General features: G+C 30.3%; 2 protein-coding genes across 3 annotated transcripts; both read right to left on the bottom strand.

The window, feature by feature from the left end:
* Window positions 1-8,029: 8,029 nt before the first annotated feature.
* Window positions 8,030-20,102, bottom strand: Tfb4 (transcription factor B4). The gene is made up of 6 exons (XM_074244088.1): window positions 19,980-20,102; window positions 18,069-18,568; window positions 11,501-11,623; window positions 8,505-8,640; window positions 8,252-8,288; window positions 8,030-8,170 (listed from the first exon to the last, which is right to left on the bottom strand). Exons 1-6 carry the CDS (start codon window positions 19,993-19,995, stop codon window positions 8,095-8,097), a joined length of 888 nt encoding a protein of 295 aa, XP_074100189.1. The 5' UTR covers window positions 19,996-20,102; the 3' UTR covers window positions 8,030-8,094.
* LOC141528241 (uncharacterized) lies at window positions 12,809-14,626 on the bottom strand. 2 transcript variants are annotated; one of them, XM_074244186.1, is made up of 3 exons: window positions 14,614-14,626; window positions 13,554-14,517; window positions 12,809-13,181 (listed from the first exon to the last, which is right to left on the bottom strand). In XM_074244186.1, exon 2 carries the CDS (start codon window positions 14,299-14,301, stop codon window positions 13,555-13,557), a length of 747 nt encoding a protein of 248 aa, XP_074100287.1. In that variant the 5' UTR covers window positions 14,302-14,517; window positions 14,614-14,626; the 3' UTR covers window positions 12,809-13,181; window position 13,554. The 2 variants fall into 2 exon arrangements, with proteins under 2 accessions (XP_074100287.1, XP_074100286.1); XM_074244185.1 differs by lacking the exon at window positions 14,614-14,626 and having other exon boundaries at window positions 13,554-14,560.
* Window positions 20,103-20,841: the final 739 nt, after the last annotated feature.

Raw genomic sequence — 20,841 nt, 5'->3', positions numbered from 1 at the left:
TAAATAGCGCTACTGAAAATACCGGTTACTATTCAATCGTGCTTGAGGAAAGAATTATTGCGTTTTGTAGTGTCGGTGAAGAAGTGAAACGTTGAATGAATGAGAAAACGAATGTGAGAGAAAGAAGATTTCTGTTGATCCAGAAATAAAAGACGAAGAAGAACGAAGAGTGAAAGGAGAGAACAAGGAGCCCTGCAATTTAGCTATCAGAATTTGAAATGTTTTCATGAATAAATATCGTCTTTTAGGTTTCAGAGAGTGGTTGCAAGGAGTTGGTACTTGGTAGCTTTGCAAACACTTGCAAGCTTTGCGTGAGTTTTATGAATTTTATAAAATGCAAGTGTGGTGAAGGAAGATCACTATTCTGTCTACGTATTCTTGTGTACGTGCTCCTCGTGGGTAGATGAAGTTGAAGTTAAGAAGTACTGAAGTATTATTTGAGATATATCTGTGGATATGTCATAAATTTCAACGAATTATATGATCCAAGAACAATCACCTATAAATAAATCTATTATAAAATAAAGATTACGAGCACGAAGAAAATTTTGTTTCCAGCGCATTTGTAAGATAAAACGAGTCTTGTAAAGTTGGATTTAGCATCATGGGAGAGGTCTTGACTTAACTTTGCGACTTCAAGGTTTCATAAAATTTCCCAAGATTATTCATTGTAATTCATTTTTGGAGTAATTTTAAATTTCTCTATTAAAAAGTTGATGTACCATTTTCATTGGTGTCGCTTTTCGTTACTATGGTGACTACTTTGGCAACTGTTAAATATTAATGAGTAAAATTTGTAAAAATATCGATTAATTAAATTTTCAACAATAAACATTTTGACAGAAACGCGCAAATCGCGTTCAATTTTCTAGCAGATTTAAATTTCATTCTAGAATAAATTTGTTTATTTATTTTTATTATTAAATTTAGTACTATTAGAAAGGTTTTGACGTGAATTTGTTATTTTTTCTGATTATCCATATTTTTAGATAATAATATTAAAATAACTTGAAAGAGAATTTCTTTTAAATTTTAATGTTTTTGGAATTGAGTTTCTCTGTGACGAAAATGTTAGTAAATATTAATTTTCATGTCTCTAGGATGAAAACTTGGAGTTATGTATTATGTACCGTATAATTTTCATTGGATTTGAAGTGACGAAAGTGGAACAGCTAGGATTTACATGAAGTCACTATAAAAATTAACCAGAATCCGAGTGAATTTTACAGTTTACTTTTTTCCGTGCAAGTACACAGTAAAAATTTTTTCGTCATTATGTTGAATATTAAAATTTGTGTGTAGAATATTACACGCTAGAGTGTAATATTTTACACACAAATTTTAACACTACACGATGACGAAAAATTTTTTACGGTGTAACCTTCAATAAAGCCTGATATGGAAAATGAAATTTTTATGAAACAGTTTGTTTAATCTTCTTCTTCTTCTATCTTCTATCTTCTTCTTTCTTCTATATAAATAAAAATAAAATGCCGCATGTATGTCTACGCATCACTTGAGAATGGCTGGACCGATTGAGCTAAATTTTTTTTGTTGTTTTTAGAATTTTTAGGAGAAGGTTTGTATGTAAAAAAATTTTTAAAAAATCCTCCCTCAAAGGAGATTGCGGAGGCGTTAACAATGAATAATTCCCGTTTGTAAACTATAGCTCCTATAGCTCCCAAATTTGGTAGAAATCTTCCGTAAGATTTATATAAATCATCTATGAACGAATTTTACGATAGCTCGCTCCACAGGGAGGTTGCGGGGGTGGACATTAACAATGAAAATTTTTAACTTTCAAATTGTAAATCCTACAAACGGCAAATTTAGGTGGAGTCTTCTATAAGTGGTACGGAAATGATCTAAGAGTGGATTTTACAACAATCCACCTCCAATAAGGATTGCAGGGGTGGGTGTTAGAATATTAAATTACCATTTCTACACTGTAACTTCTACTACAGACTTGAAATTTGGTAGGAATCTTTTATTTGACGATGAATAATGCAAAGTTTATTACTTATGATTTTATTAATTTTAGTTATTGCTCTAGATTAATTATTATTGTACTGAATTTATTGTTCGAACTTAAAAATTAATTGATCATTATAATAAAATAAAAAATTATAACAAAAACTTTAGTCATTTTGACTGAGGCTCAGCGAAGCGGACCGGGTCGCTAGTTAATTATATAAATAAAATTATAAATCGAAAATGTGGTGAGTGTTTCTCAAAAAATGGTAATTTTATTTCGGGTTTTATTTCTAAAAGATATTTATTTGGAGCTCAATGATTATAATGGCGCGAATGAGACCTCGCGTATTACTGTATAAACTCTCTCGTACGATATTGCACGCCATATATTTTTCTCAAATACTAAAAGATTTACGGCACTGACATGGCTATGTATTTTAATATAAGAATAGCGTGTTGGTAGTTTACCCGATCGTTCTCTTTCTCTACTTAAAAAGTGAGGAAATCCTCTCGAGAAAGCTTTATCGCTCTCTCTTTACACTCGTTTCTTTTATTCGTGATCGCTGTTTTATAAATTTTTCTACAATACCTTTTCACATTTAAAATATACACTGCAAAACTATCGACCAAAAATCATCCGTTAAAAATAAGTTCATTATTATTATTATTATTATTATTATTATTATTATTATTATTATTTTGTTATTAATTGCTCAGGGGGGTTATCCCCGGAGTCCGATTCTCCGAGGGCCCAGCCTGAGCTCCATCCGTTACTGCTGAACCACTCCGCACAACAAGGCGGTTAGTGATCACAGCAGGCCAAAGTCATTTCCCTTAAGAAACAGAGAGAACCAAGTAAAACAGCCTTCTGCATCCTAACTGCCAAGAACTCAGCTTTTGATGAACAAGCTGGAACTTTGGCAAGTGAGGATACTAAAGACTGTTTCATCCCTCCTAGGACGCCAACAATCAGGACGACAAGCTTGACACGGTAACCTGGGTAAAGTTTGCCAATTTCAAACAGGAGATCCTGATATATTTGTCTTTTGTGCTCTTCTTTGGCTGAGATGTTGTATTCAGCCGGGGCCGAGAACTCAATGACATAAATGTCACGAGTGGCCTTGTCGAAGAGCACAATATCAGGTTTGTTGTGATCTATCCGCCGGGTTGTTGCAAATGGCATGTTCCAATAAATTTTGCAACTGTCATTCTCAACAACCTGGGGAATATCTCCTGGCAAATAAGGCAGCACTGGTGTCACGTCAATACCGTAGCAATGACGAAGATAGTAGTACAGTACTCTCAGGGCAGCATTGTGACGCTGGATATATGCACCTCTCGCCAGCACTGGACATGCCGACAAAAGATGCATAAGCGTCTCCGGATGTTGTCTACACCTCCTACAGGAAGTGTCCGGTAGCTGCACCTGGAGCACCTTGCTACGGTACTGAAGAGTGTTAATGACACCATCTTGGCAGGCAAATATGAACCCTTCAGTCTCGGACATCAGGCCCGCTGACTTTAAGCAGGAAAATGTCAGCTGGATGGACAAGCCATGATCACGCACGTGTTTAAAGAACACGCTGTGCATGGACTTGTCCATCAGTTCGCCAAGGAGTAGTTTTTCCTCGGCGTTCCTGATGACGCTCTTAAATTCCTCCTTTCGGAGTTCCATAAGAGCGTTTATTTCTCCAAGACCAAGGGTTCTTGCCGCATATATTGCTGCCTTATACAAGAATGACCCCTTATGCGCATTTTCATGTTTATGTACAATTTGCATAAGAAAGTCATCCTCGTCTGCAGTGAAATTAACAACTTCGTGAGTTAAACCCAGGACCAAACGGTCGTGAAGCCGCTCCAAACTCTGCAAACCTCTCCCACCGATGGACCGGGAGAGGTATAATCTGGCGACTGATGAATTGGGGTGCATGCTCCGATTCATATTAATGATCTTACGGGTTTTGATGTCGAGATCTCGTAAATCCTTTCGGGTCCATTTCAGGACACCGAAAGAGTATAGTAAGACTTAATAATATAATAATAATATATTATTATTATTATTATTATTATTATTATTATTATTATTATTATTATTATTATTATTATTATTATTATTATTATTATTATTATTATTATGTTTTTTTCTGTCTTATTTTACTTTGTCAATTCCATACGACGGATAAGATGGATTAAATTTTAGTCCACTGAATCGAATTTTACGATAATAGAAAAAGATCAGAGAGTGAATAATCTGTTGATAGTTTTACTTTATTTTTACCTTTACCTTGCATTGCTAGTGGTGGCATTTGAACTTTATTCAGTTAAAGTCAAACTGACGGTTTTACAATTACAAGTCTACCAACTGAGAATGATGGACTTTAAACTTGAGAAACTTTTGTCCCATTTCAACTAAACGGAATTTATTATTACAATTATTACAACAGTATTTTCTTACTCATTTTTATTTTTAATTTAAATTCAATTAAACTTTTAAAATATTTGCTTTAGTTATTTTCTTTGTGAAATTTATTTATAACAAGAAAATTTACAGCAATGATGAATGTAATTCGTGTGAAAAAAATCGTCTTAAAATTGTCGTTTGTTTAAAATCTTAAACATGACACAAACCAAAACTACTTTAAGACTATTTTAGAACGCCAAAAAAAAATTGTGAGAGCAGATTTTTGAAATTTAGCTCTTGAATTTGTGATGAAAATTAATTTTCAGACGATTTTACGACTTTCTAACCGCTACATTTTTGAGTACTCTCTTTTTAAATTGAATTTGAAATTGTTGAAAATTTATTATCGGACAATTTTAAGACTTTTTTATAACGCTCCGTTTTAATGTTCCGAGGCTCTATCGCTGTTAGCTCCATGTTAAAATAGTCTCGAAAAATTTTTTTTAAACTTTTTTAAGACTAAGGTACCGGCGGGTAATAAGGCCGAGCTAGAGAAGATTTTGAAAAAAATCGAAAATTCTGCATTTAATTATTGCAATGTATCATTAATTTTTAAATTCATACATTAGTCATAAAATATAATGGAGTAATGGTAATTTTCACCATAAACAAACACAAAATTAAATTTTTTCAAAAATCTTGCGAATAGGCCTTATTTTACTACGGTAGGTTAATAAGGCCTGCGGGTTATACATACTGGAAATAGTTATACTATACTTGATAAAATAGGTATTAGAGATCAATCATCACTTAAATTGAGCAACAATACTTTTTAAGATGTTGATAAAAAATAGAACAATGATTTTAAATTATTAAATATAAAATTATAAAAAATGTTCACCAGTTACTCAAGTCGTTTTTTAGGAATTCTTCTGTGCTACTTTAGCATATGACGGATGATAAAATATAGAAGACAAGGAACGTTGTATTGGGACTCTATAAACTTATAGCGACATTTCTATGCTAGACGCTTCTACTAAAGAAGTCTTTAGCGGATGCGGTTATTTTAAATAGCATTCATATCACTTAGGCCTTATTACCCGCTTGTTTGTATATGTGTTTATACATTTGAATTTTTCTTCTTAATCAATTGATAATTTTCTTGAGACTTGTCAATAAAATGATTGCATTTAATAATTTTTGATTACCATTCTAGAAATACTAAATATAAATAGTCATATAACAAAGGAAAACGTTGCGAAGTAGTATAGCTACATAACTCAATGACATATATATAATCTATATATTGGTAATAGAATTTCCATGCTCTAACGATGTATTTTATTCTCCGGTGTGCAAAGCCGTTATCCAATATCCCGTAGATGTAGATGGTATTTCAACTTGACTTCAAAGCACCAATGAAATCGGTAGTAAAAGGAAGCGCGGATGAAAATGAGCTTTTGTTAGAGCTCGTAAAGTAAGTGTATGATGAAAGCGATTTTCTACGCTCATTTCAGTCAGTACTCCAACAATGACGTCCAAAATAAACTAGAATAATTAATTCTAAGCTTTCAAAAAAAAAAAACAATTTATGTCTATCTATACATTAAGAGTAATATTTTTGCTTTGAGATGATTTATTAATTTTTACCCCTTTTTTTCAAGCAAATTATCTTTTAAATTATTATTTTATTCCTGTCATTTTGAGGTCCTACTTTTTCCATCTTTGCTCGATGTGGGGTATTGTTTATTGTTGTTGTTATTGTTTAGAGATGCAGATAAGGCGGATTATTCGAACAATGTACACAGAGATGTATGTACATTAGTTTATTGTTACTGCAAAACATATAATATAAACTGTATACAAACGAGTTTATATATTCGCTATTTGCAGAAAGCGTATGCGTGAGGCGTTTATCATCGTAAATCACGCATGACATCCGCTATACGCCATGTATATACGGGTATAGGGGCTTATTCGATCATAGCATAAGCTCGACAGTTGCTACATATTTCAATGTCAGAAGTTGATTTTGATTATGTAATCGCGGGAATCCTTAACTTGAAATGCGTGCTTTTTTTTTTTATGGGTTTTATCTTTCAATTGTTGTATTAATATGCTCATTTTTTAGAATCACACGACTAAAAACAAAATATGAAAAATAATTGATCCTGCAGGCCATCCCTGCAACTTTCTACTACTACTTATTGATCATTGCGATACTTCTTAGCTTACAGAAAAAAAAAAAAAGTGTACTTATGTGCGCGCGTAAAAAGTTATATTGTTCTGGCGTAATTAAAAAAATAGTTCTTGATTGCATGCAAGTAATTGATCACTATCCTCTAAATTAAAATACATGATAGTCTTGAAGTTAGTCAAAGGTCGAAACTCGCAAAAATCGGGCCACGATTCATTATTGGTTAAAATTTAGTCGCGCGCTATTCAAAGTTCTAGTAAAATAATAAAAGGACTAGAGTAGAATAGTCTATAAGGTTAATTTAATTTTAATTTTCAATAAATTTATTCACTTAATACTTGTAAAATATTAATTATTTATTAAATTCAATTGTTAATCAGCTAATCAGTTAATAATCAGCTTTCAACATCACCAAATCACGTCGATCGCTGCCAAGCTGGTCAAAATCGGTTGATTTGTTCGAGAGATATCGTGAACAAAAGAAAACCGAAAAAATTGTTTTTTCGGAGTTACTCTTAAATTTCTTACTCGATCAATTCAAACTCAAAAATTCGTTATGAAACTAAAAAAAAAAACTGCATCGAATGCTGCCAACCGCGTGAAAATCGGTTGATTAATTCAAAAGTTATTGCGGTTTGAAAATTAAAAAAATAGTGTTCTATGAAACTTTTGTCAGACTTTTGGGCTCGAAGAGCTAAAAATAACATAAATTGTATTTTTGAGCTCAGAGAGCTCAAAAACACCATCAGTGCAATTTTAAGCGCCTAGGTATGGATTTAGCAGGAAGTTGCAAGGATGGCCTTCAGGGTTAACCGTTTTCCTAATTTTTTTTATAAAAATTGTTTCGGATTTATTTCTTTATAATTTCGAGCAAAGTATTTTTTGCTAGTAATTTTTTGAATATTTTGTTTTTTTTTTAAATGTTTTAAAATTCGTATTTAAATATAATACCAATTTTCTAACGACTAAAAAATTATTTCAGAAAATTACGTAACATAAAAGCGTATAAATTTTTATTTTTTAGAATCAATGTAAATATATTTTAAAAGTGTAATACCAGAAACAAAAATTTCTTTAAAATTTTATTTTTTTTGTCAGTATTATATTTTTACTAAATAATTACATCGATTTTCAAATAAATTTTTTTAATACTTTATAATTTTTTAAATATGTCTCTATCCAAAAACTACAGAATTTATAAGAAATTAAAGATATAATATAGTTTTTAGATTAAGTCTCAGCGATTACGTAACTGACGAGTATACATAATTTTTTAATATATCACATACTCACTGTTAAATTGTATCTATAAGACCACGTGAATAATAAGCATGATTAATATCTTCTATAATAATTTAGATGAAAAATATGAAAATATTTTATGTAAGCAAACTATTCGTAACGTGATTGGTCAAATATATCATAAGCATGAAAATCAGGATTATAAAAATTTTTAAATATTTAATTGAAAAATGATTTATTATTTTAAACTTACAGTAAAAAAAAAAAAAATACTTTATAATTAATGAACAACATCAGAGTGCTTCTTTTTCTTCCTTATCTTCGCAGGAATTGGTGCCGGTGCTTTGAATAATGTGCTGTAAAAAGTCAATTAGTTAATTTTCACATAAATTTTTAGCCTAATCGATTGCTGGCAATAAAAAAAATTGAGTACTTACTGGCATGTAGTGCAAATCGGACTGAATTTACAGAAAACTAAAAAAAAAATCAATAATTTAAAAGTGAATGGAAATAATTGAAATTGAGGGTGATTGTTTAGCAGCTTATTGAAGAGAGTGAAGTGAAAATTAATAAAATATAGGGTTGGTCGATAGAAAATAGGAGGTAGAAAATTGCTTAATTAATTGTTGAAGTTAATAGCTATAATAATAATAACAATACCAATAAAGTTAATTTATTTTTTAAACGTACTTGAAAGACAAATTGAACAGACGTAGCCAATATCAATCAACTCATGATGGCAAAAGCACGCAGCACGGTAATCAACCTTAACTGGCGGTGGTAGTACTAGTTTCGTACGTACAGCTGGATTTGGCAGAAATACCCACTGTAATTCAATATTTAAATTATTTAATCAAACGAATTCCAAATTATTTAAATCTCTTGGCAAGATTCAAATTTTTATCATATTTTAACAAAAATACAACTATTTTCTAAGACATTCAATTTTTTTTAAATTAATTTCATTAAGTTAGTTTAATTAGTTTAATTTCATTAAAATTATTCTCCTCAAAATATAATAGTAAGAAGTTTGGAACAATCAAAAGTGCACGCCTCATAATTTCATTTTCCATAATAAAATTGGTTGAAATAAAATACAAATACTTTTAAATCTTTCGCGCCATTGTCTATCCAGAAAAGGAAGGTACTGCGCATGTGTTGTAGATAAACCTTATTTACATAGATATAAATATACAAACGACTAGTGGATTTTTAGTTTATTGCTAATCTATATATATATATTAGTGCCCAAACTAAGCTTCTGTTAAAAAATTCTATGAAAATCAAATTTATCGTCTCACCCCAAAATATCTCAGGAAACGCCCAAACGCATCCCCTGTTAAAAGCGGAACTCAAAATTTTAATTTTAAAAGGTTCTTCACGGAAGTTACATTATGGCACACCTTAGTACATATATAGGAGATTTTCTACAGATATAGTCACTCATCACGGTATCTCTGGAGCTATAAGACCTAGAGACTTGAAATTTGGCAAGAATATTCCTTTCGCCGAATAGAGGTCACCTAAGAACGGATTTTACGAAATTCCACCCACAAGGAGATTTGAGAGGGCGTTAGCAATGAAAAATTCCCGTTTTTAAACTATAGCTTCTATCGACTTCAAATTTGGTAGGAATCTTCCGTAAGAGATGTAGAAATAATCTATCAATGAATTTTACGATATCTCACCCCACAGAGGGTTGCGGGGGTAGGTATTAACAATGAAAATTTTTAATTTTCAAGCTATAGCTCCTATAGACTCCAAATTTAATAGGAGTCATCTACATGTGATACAAAAATGATTCAAGAACGGATTTTACACAGAATCACCTCCAATAAAGATCGCGGGGGTGGGTGTTAGCGATAAAAATCTTAATTTTTAAAATATAGCTTCAAAAAGCTGCAAATTTGGTAAGGATCTTTTATTTGTCATGTAGAGATCATCTCAATACGGATTTCAATAAATTCTACTTCCGATTCGATGGAATGTGGAACCTGTGCAAGTCAAAATAATACTCCAATTGAATTTCAAGTCTAGATCTAAAACTACAATTCTATAAAGTGCCCAGCAGAGCAGGCGGGTAACAGGTTGTTATAAATAAACTACATTGAATTAGACCGTGATCTTCGAAAGGAGTTAGTTTGGGATAGTACTGAAGCGTATAATAAAAAATTGACTGGATCAGTTAAATTTTTTGGCAATTATCGTGACCACGCCAGTTTCCCTACATACATCAGACACAGGGACATTCACGGAATAATTTTTTTCAACATTTTGTTCATTTGTTTAAAAAGCAAAATGTCTTTCAAAAATGTTGTAGGTGTTGAAACTAGTGTTTTGCAATGACATTTATAGGTAAATATTATTCTACAAGTGCGATAGAAAATAAATAGACTCAATTTTAGTTAAAAAAATCACTTGTTTTTTGTAAGTCAAGAGAAGGGCACTGCCTCATCCGCTGCGCTTATAAGACGTCCAAAATATTTCTCCTGGGAAATTTGAGATTTTAGTATAAAAATTTTTTATAACCGATATTAAAAATATATAGGTACATTAATAAAATGAAAAAAGCGCACGTTTGTTTTTTTTTTTTTTAGATGGAAAAAAATTTTCCGCTGTTCAATACCGGAAAGCACGTCTACAATCGTATTGTTTGTCTACCGAGCGGGAAATGCTATTTAATCTCCTCTTTGTCAGGAAATTAATGTACTTGTTACCGTTTTATTTTTGAGAATCTAATTACAATTATTGATAGTAATTGTCTAGTGGCTCAATTAGTCAAGAAGAAAAATTTATATCAATTTTTAAGTGAAATAATAGTTTTTTCGGAAAAAAAAATTGCTCAGATTTTCTTTTTACGGATGAAATTAAATAATAAAAAAATTATCTGTTGCCGCCAAGCTAATAGTTTTCATTCCAAAAACAGAATACATAATTATTAATTTTCATGTTGCTATTCCATAAATACGCAATTAGTGTATTGAAATTTTTCATGGTTTCACTAAAAACTAAAAGCATTGGAAAGCTAATGCTAATAAAAATTAATGTATTTCTGCTTCCGGATACATATTATTCGGGGAAATAACATTGAATTAATAAAGGAAAAAAATTTTATACTCTTCTATATTTTCCTGCTTTAGAGATATTTTTTGCTAGTTTGCTTTTATAGCAGACTCCAGCGATAGTGTGAATATTTTATTGGTTTTTTTATTTGCAATTCTTTTGTATAATTATGAACGCAGAAATATGAAACAACGATGTGAGTTAAATTTTTAACTTCCCGCTAAGAAAAATTAACTACCGTCAAAAAATTCTAAATTATTGTATGCTTATTAAGGACATAATGATACAATTACTCTCAAAATTTGAAGTCGATTGACCACCTATAACTCAAAATAAATTCAATTAAAAATTGGATACTCAATTAACATTGATTTCATACGTTCTCTGCAGTTCTGCACTAGTTTCTTAGTTATAAAAAAAAACTAATCGTCAGAAACTTTAAAATAACTGACATTATTTTTATTTATTTGTTGTGATTTAAAAAAAAAAATAAAAAAATAAATTTTGACCGTCTAGTTACTTATAAATAATAAATTAAAGTCCAACAATTTATAAAATAGTATATGTCTACTGAGTCGTACAGTAACAATTGTATGGGCTGCTTTTATAACATAAAAACTTACCAGCAAATACTGCAACAGACCAGCGAATTGCGATATCTTTAAATAATTTCCACCAGTAATATCACAAGCTTGTTGTAATAACGTCAATTCTTGATCGAGACTGCATACATCTATCACAACTCCCTTAAAAAAAAATCAAAAAGAAAGAGAAATTAATTGATTTGCAGAGCCAAAAGAGCGTATAAAAACCTTTTTTTTCACTCCAACTAACCGAAAAATGATTTTTAACTTTTTTTTTTCAAGCTAACAGTTATGATTTAAAAAAATGATTGGGGCCATTTATAAATTACGTAAGGACAATTTTGGTGACCTTTTACCCTCCCTACTCCCATGTAAGTATACATAAGATTTCTCGAACCTCCCCTCCCTTTTCTTACATAAGATTCTATCTTGATATTCTAAATAATAAACTATTATATTAGGAAAGATCAGTTTCACTAAAACTTATAGTTCAACGTGGATCTATCATTTTTAAATAAAAAAAAAAATATTTTTTTATAGAACGAAACAAGGATATCAATAAAAACATATAAAATTTTAATAAGTTATTTTTTTTTTCAATAAGCAATAAAAATTATTAAAATAAAATGAAAATTCGACTGTACAATTTAAAATTAATAAAATTACTTGAAATCTAGAATGAAATTAAATTTTTAATATTGAATTTTGATTCACGAAATATTACGTAAGAATGAATTTACCCTCCCCCCCCTTCCCCAACATAAGGACATGAAGACATTTTTTTAGCCCCCTCCCTCCCTCTCAATACCCTTCCGTAATTAATGAATGCCCTCATACGCCTTATTAGCTTTAAAATTTGTTTGTCTTAGAGCCAAAAGGGCGTATACAAAAAAAAATTTTTTTCTTGCCGTATACAAAAAATAAATTCTTGAACTAAGAAATTATTCTTGGTCTAAGAAAATTTTCTTATTTCAAGAAAATCATTTTCTCCAAAATGGGATTCTGGGTTCAAGAGTTTGGCTCTTGAGTCAAGTCAATTTTTTTATCAGTGTATGTTTATTTTTCAATAAAATCATTTTATTATTTTTTACTGTTTCGGGCTGAATGAAATTAACACATAAAGTATACAAACTTAACATAATTTTGTATGGTAATTCGGCGCTATGCTTCTGTTAGAATAGTGGAAAATAAATGTCAAGACTGCGAATTAATTGCATTGAATATTTAGCATAAAATTAAAGTTAATGTTCACATACGTCGTGTTTAATTAACATCAGAAATTAAGTAAATTGTTCGCTCACTGCATTGAATTTGAAACAATCCAGCAACGCTTCTAAAATTTGTTTGACGGGATGTTTATATTAACATTTTTTATAAATTTTTTATTATTTGTGCCTGGGCAGATGATTGTATTTGAAAGCGCGCTGTTTTATTCATACAAGACTTAATTAAAACTATATTATTATTATTATTTTGTTATTAAGGGGGATAGCCACTGTGACGCTGGAAAAAATAGGCAATTTTCGGGAATTTTTTTTACTAGGATAATAAAGGAATTTGGGGATCGGGTTTTTTTTGTTTTATAAAGTATATGTTGAGGATAATTCTCCTAAATTTTTATTCAAAAATATTTTGTTATCACAAAGTTATAAACATTTTTGTAGAGCACCAAAAAAATTTCCCCCTCCATTGCCGGTACTGTAACTCAAAAACGGATTATCTGAAACAAAAAAACCAAACGGCATTTTAATCTATAGGAATGTCGCTATCGTCGCACGTAGGGGATTTTGAAAATTTTGATTTGAGAAAAAATGGCGCCATATTGAAAATTTTTTCGTCTTTTTTCCTCATTTTTTGGACTCAAACAGCCTTAAAAATCTTAAAAATTAAAATTTTCAAAATCCCCTACGTGCGACGATAGCCACTAAGTAGACGAATACGGGGAAACAAAAAAATTGAGAATCGGTTCATATTTACGAAAGTTACAGTACCGGAAAGTTTGAAAAAGTCGTTTTGAGAAAAACGCGAGTAAAGTTTTAAGAAGATTCTCGCAACTTTAAAATCTAGTCTTTCACAAAATATTCATACTCACATCAAACTATCAAGTCCTGGGCCATATGAGGGTTCTTCCTCCTTATCTTTAGTATTGACCTTGACTTTTTTATTTTTTTACTGGCCGTTTCCATGCGGCTTTCAGCAGCTTTAACCCGAGTAGCGTCGCGCTCAGCGCAGTATGAGTAGAGTGTTGGTCCTACTTTAACATCGAGATTCTCTAATATCTTCAGAGTTGCTAGAGCCCCATCATTGAATGTAATTGTTGAAATATATAAAGCTATTTCAACAATAAGGGAACAAGAAGAATTTGTTTTTGGGGCGAGCTGCCACACTAATGCATTGAAGCTTTCATTATTATTTTGTGTAAACCCACCGACACATCGTTCCAATAACTCTGGATTCGATAGATCTTCATAAATCGGTATTAAAGCTTCCGCAATATCTGCAGGAAGTGGTGGTTTTTCAACTAATGAGTCCAAAGTATTTGTTGCCACAGCTTTTTGAAATTGACACCACGAATTTGCACCTTCAGGACAAAGAAAATGCTGCGGATCTTCGGGTGATGAAAACTTGTGATAAAATGTTTGCCAAATAGCATTATACATCTCATCAACATCATTAGAATGACGTCTGATTGCTAAACCATAATACTTTGTAAATTCATTAATTGCTTTGTCCGTTAATCGACCTTTCCCACCTAAACTTTTCTGTGTATTTTCTTCTTTTCCTGTTTTTGTCTTCTTGTTAGTTCGTTGCTTCTTCAAAGCCCTTAGTCGACTGCCCATTCGTTTTTGCACGTGATTAATACATTCCTTTTTTTTTTATCTTCACCATGTCCCCATACGGTTTAGCATCACAAATATTTTTATACGTTTTAGTGTCACCATCACCTATATAGTTTACATACTTAACGTTATGTAATAACTCTGATCGCATAAACATCTCTTTTATTCCATCTACCTCCATTTGTCCAGAAGAATTTTCATGGTTTATTGGACAGTCTAGAGCATGGTCTTGCATAAATTGATCGTATTCAGCTGTTCCTTTTTTGAGCTCATTAGCGCACACATCTTACAATAACTGGATTTCATACTTACATCTACGATTTTGCCAGTGAAGTAACCAATTAGAGAAGATATACCAAATGAAGATTTAAACCCTCTTTTCTTCCAACTACCGTCACCGGAGACAGAAATTCCAGGAATGTCATTGGATTTTAAATGCTTGCAGGTTTCTTGGATTTCTTCTTTAGCAGCTTTTTTCAACACTAAATCACAACAGTTTCTAGCTGCATTTCTGATTTGTGTGACCAGACGATCGTAAAAGCTATGGAACATTGGTCGTGGTAAATCCATGAAAGCACAAAATCTTTCAGGTCCAGATAACCCAATACCAATTATCCGCATTGCAAAGATGAAACGGCGATTAATTTCATACGCATTCTTGATGAGTGGACATGAATTTATCAAAACTGGATCACATTTTTGCAATTCACAACTAGTTTAAAACCTAATCCTCGAATACTTGTCTCAGTAAAATTTACATCACCACCACACTTTTTACACGATACACAGCCACTTAGTAAATTAAATATCGAAAAAAATTTATAATTTTGTAGCTAATACTCGAATCAATTGTACAATTAGATTTTTGTGATAATTTCCTCTTGGAAGCACTATCACGTCGTTGAGAGCCAGTATTTTTTCAGTTTCATATCTGTTGAGCGGTCGATTAAATTTTTTCCTGTCGTTTGGCAGTTTTCTTTCGTTTTTAATAACTTTACTTTGTTTACGATCCATTATTTAACAAATTTTTTTGTTAAATAAACAAAAAAAAAAAAAGATCAGAAGATTTAAAAAAATAAGTAAGTAAACAATAACGAGTACACTAAGAAACTCAATAAATTAAAGAACGAGTGTGTATTCATACAAAACAACTAAACTATGAGGTACAGTATCTCAACAATAAGAAAAAATATACGTTAAAAGTCAAATAATTGTAACGGTTGACAATCGTGAGGGAAAACAATCGCCAACCCGTACGAATCAAAGACGGAGCGAGCAGGCGACGTTTTCGTCGAAGCGCCGCGCGTAAAACGGTCAATCGACGCGCTCTTATAAAAATGACTATAACTCGAAAACTATTCGGAATTTTTCTATAAAATTTGAAATACATAATTTTGAATATATAAACTTCAGTTTAATGAAAAAAAAAAAAAAATTTTTTTTCCGAAATTTTACAGTGGCTATCCCCCTTAAATGCTCAGGGGGGTTATCCCCGGAGTCCGATTCTCCGAGGGCCCAGCCTGAGCTCCGTCCGTTACTGCTGGACCACTCCGCACAACAAGGCGGTTAGTGATCACAGCAGGCCAAAGTCATTTCCCTTAAGAGACGGAGAGAACCAAGTAAAACAGCCTTCTGCATCCTAACTGCCAAGAACTCAGCTTTTGATGAGCAAGCTGGAACTTTGGCAAGTGAGGATACAAAAGACTGCTTCATCCCTCCTAGGACGCCAACAATCAGGACGACAAGCTTGACACGGTAACCTGGGTAAAGTTTACCAATTTCAAACAGGAGATCCTGATATATTTGTCTTTTGTGCTCTTCTTTGGCTGAGATGTTGTATTCAGCCGGGGCCGAGAACTCAATGACATAAATGTCATGAGTGGCCTTGTCGAAGAGCACAATATCAGGTTTGTTGTGATCTATCCGCCGGGTTGTTGCAAATGGCATGTTCCAATAAATTTTGCAACTGTCAATCTCAACAAACTGGGGAATATCTCCTGGCAAATAAGGCAGCACTGGTGTCACGTCAATACCGTAGCAATGACGAAGATAGTAGTACAGTACTCTCAGGGCAGCATTGTGACGCTGGATATATGCACCTCTCGCCAGCACTGGACATGCCGACAAAAGGTGCATAAGCGTCTCCGGATGTTGTCTACACCTCCTACAGGACGTGTCCGGAAGCTGCACCTGGAGCACCTTGCTACGGTACTCAAGAGTGTTAATGACACCATCTTGGCAGGCAAATATGAACCCTTCAGTCTCGGACATCAGGCCCGCTGACTTTAAGAAGGAAAACGTCAGCTGGATGGACAAGCCATGATCACGCACGTGTTTAAAGAACACGCTGTGCATGGACTTGTCCATCAGTTCGCCAAGGAGTAGTTTTTCCTCGGCGTTCCTGATGACGCTCTTAAATTCCTCTTTTCGGAGTTCCATAAGAGCGTTTATTTCTCCAAGACTAAGGGTTCTTGCCGCATATATTGCTGCCTTATACAAGAATGACCCCTTATGCGCATTTTCATGTTTATGTACAATTTGCATAAGAAAGTCATCCTCGTCTGCAGTGAAATTGACAACTTCGTGAGTTAAACCCAGGACCAAACGGTCGTGAAGCCGCTCCAAACTCTGCAAACCTCTCCCACCGATGGACCGGGAGAGGTATAATCTGGCGACTGATGAATTGGGGTGCATGCTCCGATTCATATTAATGATCTTACGGGTTTTGATGTCGAGATCTCGTAAATCCTTTCGGGTCCATTTCAGGACACCGAAAGAGTATAGTAAGACTGGGACAGCGAGCATGTTAGTAGCTGAGACTTTGTTTTTGCCGGAAAGTTCGGAGGACCAAATTTTCCGGAGTCTCCTAACATACTCGCTCTGGAGAGTTGTTCGGACTTCAGAGACCGCATGCATGCGGTGCTCTTCCATTCCTAGATATCTATACAACTCCCCGGCGTCTAATTGGCTTAATAACGCTTATTATTATTATTATTATTATTATTATTATTATTATTATTATTATTATTATTATTATTATTATTATTATTATTATTATTATTATTATTATTATTATTATTATTATTATTATTATTATTATTATTATTATTATTATTATTATTATTATTATTATTATTATTATTATTATTATTATTATTATTATTATTATTATTATTATTATTATTATTATTATTATTATTATTATTATTATTATTATTATTATTATTATTATTATTATTATTATTATTATTATTATTATTATTATTATTATTATTATTATTATTATTATTATTATTATTATTATTATTATTATTATTATTATTATTATTATTATTATTATTATTATTATTATTATTATTATTATTATTATTATTATTATTATTATTATTATTATTATTATTATTATTATTATTATTATTATTATTATTATTATTATTATTATTATTATTATTATTATTATTATTATTATTATTATTATTATTATTATTATTATTATTATTATTATTATTATTATTATTATTATTATTATTATTATTATTATTATTATTATTATTATTATTATTATTATTATTATTATTATTATTATTATTATTATTATTATTATTATTATTATTATTATTATTATTATTATTATTATTATTATTATTATTATTATTATTATTATTATTATTATTATTATTATTATTATTATTATTATTATTATTATTATTATTATTATTATATATAATATAAAACCTAGAAGAATAAAAAGTAAAAATAAATCTTACCATTTTTTGTGATGTGAAGAAGATATTCATATAATTCATATACTGCGTCGCAGAGTCATTACTTCCCGTAACAATTAATACTCTGGAATGTAATTTTTCACCGGGCGCTTTATCACGCTCCAAACGTGATATATAGCAGAGCGCTAATGATAACGCGCCAGATATTAAGCTTTCGTTACGCAAATTACCACACTGTAATAACTCATTGATAGTTTCCTGTAACTGAGAGCGAACTGTTCGTTCAACTAGAGTTAACTTTTCATACTGGCCGTCAAACTGACGTATCTCGATCGGCTTATCGGGTTTTGGGTATAAAAATTTAGCGCCCTGGCCATGACAAGCTAAAACTGCCAGCTCGTTCGTTGACGATTCCATTAAATGTGCATTTGCGAAGACTGTGACTGCATCAATACACTGCGTCATTACTTTGGGGTCATTTCTGACTAAGCGCTGCAGAGGATTTACGTCCAGTATTATTGTTAAAACACTTTTTTCTATTTCTGTTGAAAAAAAAAAAAAAAAAATCAGTACTAACAATTAATATTAATATTATTAATAAAAAATAAAATTATTTACAAATTGTTATGATACGGAAATAAAAATTAAGTTAGCCGACATTTAAAAATTTTTATGTTTTTTATTGAAAAAACGATTACAAAAAAATTAAAAAATAAATTTTTATTTGTAAAAAACTTTACAAACTGTAAGTGCAATTTTTAATAAATATTAATATTATTAATAAGAAATAAAATTATTTACAAATATTTATGATACGGAAATAAAAATTAAGTTAGCCGACATTTAAAAATTTTTAGAATTTTATATTGTTGAAAAAATGATTACAAAAAAATTAAAAAATAAATTTTCATTTGTAAAAAACTTTAAAAACCGTAAGTGCAATTTTTAATTAATATTTTTTTTTTTGTTCTAATTTAATTATTAAAACAATCAAAAAATTACAAACGTTGACTGACTTTAATAGTATGATACTGAAATTAACAGAGGTCTGTCAATTTTTTGGGTTTTATAACAACTAAATTTATGAGAATGAATCTAGCAGATAATAATTATTTTTGAAAATTTTTTTAACAAATAAATTATGGCAAAAAAAAATGAAAACAAAAAATTGTCATTTAAAAAATTGAAAAAGGTCGAAAATGCAATTTTTCAGAAATAATTTTTCGGAGCAAATTTGTTTATTAAAAAAAGTAAAAAAATTATAATAGTGACAGCCAACTTTAATGACATTAAATGATGATAATTTTCAATATTTTTTTTTGCTACAATTTATTTTCAAAGAAAATTAAAAAAATTGTGAAATGACAGCCAAATTTAATATCATCTAAATTTTTGTGAAAAAAATTTTCATTTAGAAATTTAAAAGAATTACATATGCAAATTTTTATAAATATATTTTTTTTTGTAATCGACTTGAACTAGTAATTTAAAAAACTTTTAAATCTCTGTTGATTTCACTATCATAAATTTATTATTAAGAATATTTATTGACATATTTAAATTTGTACATCAGTTCTTGCAATTGCATGATTGTAAGTGCTACCGTAATTAAATATATTATAGTATTATAATACATTTACAATTCCTCCCGAGTTTTGCTTAATTGTATCAAATATTGTTTGTTATTATGAATTCATATAATTCTTACATGTTTTAGTGATTATTTTATTTTTTTTTAGGTAAAAAATTTTTATTAAAAAAATACCGAAATATAAAAAAAAAAAATCTAAATAATTAAAAAGAAAATTTGAATAATTGAAAAAACATAAATAAATATCATAAATATTTTAGTTTTTTTTTTTTTGAGGTTACCTTGCACTTACAACTTAATTTACTATAAAAAAAAATGTTACTTTTCATAAATATACATTTTATAAATTCTTAATAACTTACCGTTTGTATCAGTCATGATTGACAGTAAATTAATTATTATCTATCTTCTTAAACAATTAATTACTTCTTTATTATTGCGGACACGATCATTTGTTGACATTTGATACTTGACGTGTGTTTGCAATTGTAAATATTTTCTCTGATGATAATTCATTCCTAGAGTGTTATGATAATGATTGTAGGTACGAAAGAAATTTTGTTAACCGACGAGAAAAAATGATTATTGGATCATCGGTAGAGTAGGAAATTTAAGGAAAGAATAAATATTAATTTTTACATTGTGATCTGCCACTAAAAAAGATTTTCTATGATACTGAAATTGAGAGGTATTTTATAATTGTCACAATCTTATAAATATTAATTTTTAGACATTTTTTAGACGAATAAGTCTTAAAATTGTCAGATAATAATTTTTCGAAAATTTCAAATTCAATTCAAAAAAAGCTTACTCAAAATTGTTGCTGTCAAAAATTCGCAAAATGGTCTAAAAAATATGTAAAAATTAATTTTCATAATAAACTTCAGAACCAAATTTCAAAAATCTGCTTTCGAAATTTTATTTTGGCATCTTAAAATATTCTTGGTTCGTGACACGTTTAAAATCTTAAACAAATGACTTTTTTAAGACTTATTTAAGACGATTTTTTTACACGGGTTGATTTCTTATAAAAATTTTAAGAATTATCAGATATCTGCTTATTTCAATATTCCTGATCCTTTTCCACTCTTATAATTTAGATGAAAAATATGAAAATATATCATGTAAGCAAACTATTCGTAACGTGATTGGTCAAATATATCATAAGCATGAAAATATATGTAAACCCTAAACTCAGGCGCGCGCTTGCGCGCGCAAATTTGA

The sequence above is a fragment of the Cotesia typhae genome, unplaced genomic scaffold, assembly GCF_013202065.1.
Source record: "Cotesia typhae breed Kobodo isofemale line unplaced genomic scaffold, CoteBio_Ctyphae contig_43, whole genome shotgun sequence".
NCBI classification, from domain to species: domain Eukaryota; kingdom Metazoa; phylum Arthropoda; class Insecta; order Hymenoptera; family Braconidae; genus Cotesia; species Cotesia typhae.
This window is presented reverse-complemented; position numbering and strand designations above follow the sequence as displayed.